At 35.4% G+C, this 7,894-nt stretch overlaps 1 protein-coding gene across 2 annotated transcripts; it reads right to left on the minus strand.

Moving 5' to 3' along the window:
• Positions 1 to 373: 373 nt before the first annotated feature.
• LOC149085602 (uncharacterized) lies at positions 374 to 7,041 on the minus strand. 2 transcript variants are annotated; one of them, XM_089233740.1, is made up of 2 exons: positions 6,907 to 7,041; positions 374 to 3,985 (listed from the first exon to the last, which is right to left on the minus strand). In XM_089233740.1, exon 2 carries the CDS (start codon positions 3,974 to 3,976, stop codon positions 1,643 to 1,645), a length of 2,334 nt encoding a protein of 777 aa, XP_089089866.1. In that variant the 5' UTR covers positions 3,977 to 3,985; positions 6,907 to 7,041; the 3' UTR covers positions 374 to 1,642. The 2 variants fall into 2 exon arrangements, with proteins under 2 accessions (XP_089089866.1, XP_089089865.1); XM_089233739.1 differs by having other exon boundaries at positions 6,806 to 7,041.
• Positions 7,042 to 7,894: the final 853 nt, after the last annotated feature.

Raw genomic sequence — 7,894 nt, forward strand, 5'->3', positions numbered from 1 at the left:
GAATTTAAATGTTTCAGAAAATACAAAATAATAACAATAATAAATATATATTAGGCAAAGAAATTTTCGTATAAGTTTGATTTTTGGTTTTGCTGGTTTCGCATCTTCATTAAAAAGATATTCACGTGTGTTTGTTTCATCAAGTGCCAGCGTATTTGGAATTTTGAACATAGTAAATGAAAAATTAATCAGTTTAGTACAAAAACCACGCCATACATAATATAATCTATACTATACTATATACAGGGTGCATAGGTAACAAGACGTATGGTATTTCACTGGCGAACCGTTGAGCCTAGAGGCATACAATTAGAAAAATTATCCAAATAACGTGTAGTATGTCATTTATGTTGCAAGAGGTCGTATAGTTATTAAAATAAAAGTGTTAACTTTTTATACGAACACTGTGTTGAAGAACCAAATTACAAAGTTGTTGCCCTATGCCGAAAATTGAAAGAAAAGAAAAATATTCTACGTTTCGAAAGTGCAATATTCACTGAGATATTCCAATTCAAATATCTCAGTGAATATTGCACTTAGAAATTAGAATTATTTTTGTTGGCAACAGGACAAACAGGGCAACAACTTTCCAATTGGATTTATGTATAAAAAAAAGGTGTCCGTATAAAAAGTTAACATTTTTATTTTAATGACTATACAAAACCCCTTGCAACATAAATTACATACTACACATTATTTGGATACTTTTTCTAATTGAAAATATGCCTCTAGGATCAACGGTTCATTAGTAAAATACCATATGCCCTGTTACCTGTGCACCCTGTATAACATACTGTAGTCTATACTGAGACTTCATTAGTATTCTTTTTATCATAGTCATACATTATAATACCTCTGCACATGTCAGATGAGCCGAATATGGTTAATATGATTAGAAACAATGTGCTTTAAATGAAAATTGCCATTTTCCTTCCAATTTTTATTTGGAGTGTATGTACACCACGACTATTGAAAGATTAATTAAAAGTCTCATCGGAATTAGAATAATTAGTTCTATTCGTGTACTGAGAAAAGTTTTTTATTTGGCTTGTGGCCCCCAAAAAAGCCTTCTCTTTATACTTTATCTCATCGAAATTTCCAGGATAATTATAAATCACGTTTAGTGGAATAATCAATGAAAAAATATTAAGACAAAGCGTTTACAACATCATTTTCACATATGTATACTTTGCAACATGTGTATCAACGCATATATCGTGCGAACGTTAATAAGTGCCTAAGTTTTCAATGTAAAAGATGAGTTGAAACAAATACACATCATCCGGTAAAATATGTTCGATATGAATATTTTCTTTGATGACAACCAAACCCAGAGCAAAATACCAAACTCGAGTTTAGGAAAAAAACTTTCTAAAAGGATGAATTCACTACATTGTAAAGAACGTGATGCACAATTCTGTAAACACACACGGTAACTGGTGAGATTAGAAAGACAAGTAATTTCGTTTTGCTGGTTATATTTACCATGGAACATTGATAATCTTTCACTTTTGAAAGATTTATTCTGAAAATACTCAAAAACATTGGTGAACCGAATGCACTTTCGGTTCCACGTTAGCTTTCACTTTGTGAATGCTAACGTCAATGTGTACATACTATCACTTATATCGAATCACAGTACCTAAGGACTTGAAGAGCACGAATCACTGGTTGGGGATTTGCGAATCGGAGACCGAGGTGCCTTGTCGATTCTCACGCTGGAACCACTTTCTTCAGCAAATGCATCGAGAGCAACTTGTCGAAGAAGTGGAAATCTCTTCAGGCTGGCTGTTTTACCATGAGCTCTTCTTTCAGGCAAACTTTCAGATCGCACTTTTCTGGGTGATAAAGGATTTGATCTAGGAGAAGGAGGTGCATTTCCTGAAGAAGTAGAAGCCCCCGTAAAATGTGGAGACAAATACCTGGGGTTTGTGGAGTCTGTAGACTCGACTAAAGAATTTGAAGGTGATAAATTAAAATTGCCGCCTTCAAGGGAATGTTGCTGTTGTTTGGCACTCTGTTCGACATTTTGTTCTTTTTCTGTTGCATCAGTTGTTTGAGATGTTTTTTTCGTATTCGAATTTCTTTTCACTGTGTCGGTAGAAAAATCTCCAAAATCAATTGTCGTGTGATGGAATGTTTTTAAACTTTCTGATTTCTGGATCGAATCATCACTATAGGACTCTTTTTGTTCGGACATCATTTGATCTTCTGCATCAATGCTTTTTGAAAGTGATCTTGTCAGTTCTTGAGAAAAGCTGTTATCTGAAACTGCACTATCCGTTCGAGGAAAGAATTCTTGTCTATCTCGAGGACTACTGGTGAATGCTATAGGGGAATACAGATCTTGCGAGGACCCTAAAGAGTTCAAGGAACTCACATTAATGAAACTTGTGTCTGTTTGAGAAAAAGACTTTTGATCCATTACTTTTGATGATGGTACGTTTGACATCAGAGATGTTATGCTCATACCCGGAGAATCCAAATCCGAGTAATCGAAGGAGTATGGAGTAGCCGAACTAATAGATCGTGGGCTATCCTGCGAAAAATTAATTTCTAAAGAATCGATAGAAGCTTCTCGAGTTGGAGAAGTCCCAACGCATGTTACCCAATCCTCTGTTGATAACTGCTCTCCGTATGAAATCGGGGGTGAAAGATTGTCATTAGCATCCGAAACAATCATGTTATTTGGCTGTTCATTATCTAGAGTTTCCAAGACTATTTTAGGTGCAGTCACTCTGTTATCATGATTTATAAATACGCTATCATCAGTTTCTACGTATGCGAAATCTTCTTCATCTCCGAAAGAGCGTACGTCACTCTGCTCGCTAAATCGTACTGATCTACTTTCATCTGAATCTTTCGCCAAAAGAGGAGATCTTTTCGCGGCATCTTTCATTTCATCGTATACACGCAAAGTCACGTTACCCTGTGGTAAATAAATGTCCACGGACATTGAACCACTAGAACTTGTAGTGCACGAGGTTTGCAAAATCAATGTTTGAACCGCTGTACCGTCAGCTGTCAATATTGGTACACTGGGGGCAGTCACAGCCGGCTGATTGTTGCTGCCCTCTTCATCCTGCATGCTAACGGGTATTGGGCAATCCATAGACACCGCTTGTCGGTATGTATTTGGAGCGACGGAAAGCAATTGTGGTCTTGATGGCCCTGTCATAGCTTTCAAACCAGCTACGTAAGTAGCTCTCTGCGCCGGTTGTGGAGTGCTTGCTTCCAGCAATGCAATAGATTCCGGACAGTTATCGTCTCCCTTTCCTCTGAGTAATTTGTTCAAGTTCGGTTCTGATGGACATTTTCTGAGTGAAGCTCCTTGATCCATTTGTGATTTACGGGAGAGAATTTTATTCGCGTCTATGTTATTTTGAAGGTATTTACTGAAATCGACAAAAGCTTGCGTAATTTCTGTCCTAGTGTCAGCTGCATTACTTGCTCTTGGTTGTGCATTTGCTCTTTCCCACGATGATTTGCTGGATCGTCCTGAGGGTGTACTGCCACTTCCACCAGAGACAACGTGAATCCTTGTTCGTCTAAACCAAACTGGAACTATTTTAGCAGCCGTGTCCCTAGCTTCAAAAGTCATAACACAAGCAGCTACTATTGTAAAACCGCCGACTCCCATAACAATTGGCCCCAAATATGTTAGGCTACCAAGGTGTGTGTCTTTGCTCTCATTTTTAACAAAGATAGTAATATTTCCTTCTGTCTTTTCGACAGTAGATAGTTGATCAGAGTAAAAACCAAGTGTAGCCATGCCCGCACCTACTGCTATTAAAAGTACTCCAGCGGTCATTGCTTTACATGCAGACCACAAACATTTATCTGTTACTTTGCCTTTCATACCAGTCACGCTCCACGTGGGGCGGATGGGTTTTGATTGTGATGTATCTACAGACTCTGACGCTCCGACAGATGCACTCCCACATGAGACAGGCTTTTTTGCAGCAGCTACAGACATATTCAATTTCTGTAATGATACAAATAAATAGGACTAAAATTATTGGAAAGTATTCAATTTTGTTTCCAAGGAATTAGGTGAAAAGAAAATAAGAACGTTTCAAAGATATTTGAAAGATCATTATATCTTTTGTTTGCTTCTTTGTCTCACATAACACAAAAATGAATATTTATTGTTTAGAAATTTGGAAAAGTCTGACCAAGATAGAGTATTTTAAACTATTTTAAAAATGTAATATTAATTGTTTTTTAACTTTTTTTTGTAAGTATAAGGTTGTTGCCCATGTTTATAGAATTAACTTCAAAATTTAAATTTGTCTTTTCTTCTACAACATTTATATTTGAGTTTATACTCAAACGATAAAAAGTGTATATACAGGGTGTCTACTCTTGTCGTTGTCTAGTGGCTATTTCTTTAACCGTGTCTTAGAGGAAATTGACAGTAACGAAAAATAGTTCAAATGTTGTTCACCAATCATCCTATAATACTTTAAAGTAAAAAACAAATTGTATTTCTTAAATATGAAATTAAATTTTTATACGGTCGCCGGGTTCTATTTATTGAACCAATCTTCATGCAATGACCATGTTAACAGAAAATAAACCTATAGTTGCATGACCAAAGCTAGTCGAGTTATAGCTCTTCAAAGTTGAAGCACATTTTTATGAGAAATGAAAATCATATGGTTATTAGATGGCCATTTTTGTGTGGTCCTTAAAGCTTGGCTGGAATAAAACATTTTTCTCATAAGTAATGTGCCAAAAATTTATGAAGTTCAAAGCATAACGTGTCGTTACTCAGTCAATTTCGGTCTTAAAATTATGGATGTTTTTGTGTAACAGACAGTGTACAGGGCCATAACTAGGATTTTTGCCACTCGGGGCAAACATGATTCAGCTACCCCCACAACTTCAAAATTCGATAATTCTATAATGGTGTTCTTTGTTCCCACCTAAAACTGCCACCCCCCTAAATTTTTCCGCCCGGGGCAGTTGATCCCCCTTGCCCCCTCTAGTTCCGGTCCTGCTAGTGTATGGGAATTTTTTCAGTAGATGTGAATAAAAAAACTGTGGGGCTGAAACCCGCATAGAAATTTAAATTTTGTAGCTCATTAAATGAAAATATTTTTGATTTTTGAAATGTAGGAATGACATGATTTTTGAAACATTTTTTCGAAATTGTAAGTTACTTCTAACACTGGGATTCTCAACGTGGGGCCCACGACCCAGCAATCAGGAATTATGAAAATTCATATTTGATAAATATAATAAAAATGATAAGGAAACAATCTAAGTATCAATGAAAATTATTATTTAATGAGAGAGAGAGAGAGAGAGAGAGAGAGAAATGAACCGTTAAGGTGCCACTCTGAGTTGAGATACCACAGTATGACTTACTGAACAATGGACTTCATGGAATTTTTTTTCAATTTTGGATCATCTGGGGACTGGGTTCCATGGGCTCCATAACCCCCAACCTACGCACGTGTCTGTCAAAGGGGCCATCAGGATTTCACAAGATTTTCAGGTGGGGAATGGCAAAAAAACAAAAAAGGTTGGAAACCACTGTTTTAAAGGATAACGATAAGAATGAATACGCTGCATATAAATGAAAATACGCACTTCCTAATCACACTGTTTATTCACTTTAGTTTATAGAATATGAATTAATCTTGTACGATTTTTGTTTCAGAATTATTTTTTCTAATAAGAGAGATTTTGAAATTATAACCAAAGTAGAAACTGAATTTTCGTAGGAATTGAAAATGAAGTCACTTAAAAAATCATCCTTTACTTTATAAACTAAAAAATACTGATCAGATAGCAATTAAAAACTTTTGGCTCGGATATAAAATAGCTACCTTTGCAAATTCAGATTTTTAACGTGTGTAAACTGCTTATAAAATGGATGTCAAGCTCATTTCAATATAATATAATGTTTAAATAGTATACGATAACATATTAAAACGGTAATGTTAATACTAATAAATAGTATTAGTATAATGTTTATAACATTTATTTTGGTATACTTCATTTCATCGATATTATAAATATATATTACTGGTATATGTTGAAAATAAATTGCAGTAAAAAAAGAAAACTCCATCGAAATTTTTAGTTAATATTCCGAAAAGTTTCACACCATTTTTATATGTATGTATTCAGCAAAATTTCTGAAGACAATTTATAGTAAATGCTACATTCACATAAATTGAAAAATAATGCCTCTTTGCGATGTGGCATCCCCATTGGTGACGTATTTACTAAATGTTCGTGAACGTGATTGGGGTATCAAAGGATAGTACATGCGCATTTATTTCCTTTGAATTAAAAAATAAATAAGTTATGTGTGAAAACGTCCAAAAACACATTTAGAACTTGAAATACTCATGAACCAACTAAAATTAAGGATGACATTCTCATAAAGAAGCAAAAAAGTTTCAACTTCATATAATTGAAGTTAAAATTATAAACATAAATTAAATTGTTTACTGATGGAAAATCGACGAGAAACGTCAAATTGAAAATGATTCATCATGGCTAACGATTTGTTATTGTTAAACAATAACCTAGCTAGAAAATTTTGAAATCTTTCGCGTTATTTGGTTGACTTTCTTGGCATCGCAAAAACTATCAACAGCTTGTTGCTAACGGCATTCAACAGGTAGACTGAGATGAACACCTAGCGCCCACATTAAGATGACATGCATTAAGATGACTAAGGATTGTGAGATCATTGTCGCAAAATTGAAGTTGATTGAGCTGTATAATCGTAGACCTACTAAATGATATATTTCTTTTCTTATTTTACGTTTCTGACTCTACTTACTTGACGAAAGTTTCAGTCACTTGTTTCATCAGGTGCTACCGTTGAAGAAGAACTTGTTTCGTGTTTACGATTTTTGTTAATGAACTACGCAAATGACATACCTTACATTAGAAGAAATATTCTTTCAATAAGTGTATTTGCATGACCTTGACAAGGGTTTCTAAAAGAACCTAGGTACACCTAGGTACTAGAAAGAAGCCATTTGTTTAGAAGTGAACATGGCGCCCAAGAATAGGTTTCACTTGCGGGCCGCCTTGCAAGAGGAAAACATAAGACGAGCGATCGATCTTTGTGGGGGCTGAGGAAGAGCATGCGCAGCGCCACCATCATCCCCATCATCATGATGCCATGCGGTCGATGAGGGCAGACTCATGTCATCGTGTTCACGTGTGAAAGAGTTTTGCTAAAAAGGAAAGAATGCCTTTTGGCCTCACTGGCCAAGCCGAGATTAATTTATGCCCTCAATCTTGAATTCCCCCAGGCCTTTCTATTGTCATCATTACAACTATTCTAATTTTAATTTTAATCTTTACGTTTTACTGAAGTGGTTTCCACGATATTTTCACGGTGGCTTTCAAAGTGCTTTACAAATTACATTGTTTTCACCGAATTCCGGACCATTTAAACGTTTTTATATAACAAATGAAATTGAAGAAAGTTCTATGCATACACTCAGGGTTCGGTCCCAGAAATAATATTTTGCCGCCCTTAAAATGCGACTATCTGAAAAGAGTTTTCTCTCTATTATCTTGATACACTGGTTCCTAAAGTATTGGTCACGGCCCCCTTAGGGGAGGGGGGTAACGTTGATTATTTAAGATGTCGCGAGAGAATTTCCCAAATAAAACCGTCCTGATGAGAGTAAATATATCAAATCAATGTAACTCTTCTTTGAAGGGTAAGCGTGCCCCTCCCCCCATAGTGGCCACACCAGTTTACATTTTTTCCTATGGGTTTTGGAAAAAGTATCTGCCCTTCAAATAATTAATTTCGTTATTTAGAAATACATATCATATACTGCCTTAAAATTCTACATAAATTTATTAAAAATAATTTGAAGAAAAATCTTATTCAATCAAGTAACACAAA

The sequence above is a fragment of the Pholcus phalangioides genome, unplaced genomic scaffold (genome assembly GCF_987345545.1).
Source record: "Pholcus phalangioides strain wild (caught in Gottingen) unplaced genomic scaffold, Ppha-v1.0 ptg000007l_1, whole genome shotgun sequence".
NCBI classification, from domain to species: Eukaryota; Metazoa; Arthropoda; class Arachnida; order Araneae; family Pholcidae; genus Pholcus; species Pholcus phalangioides.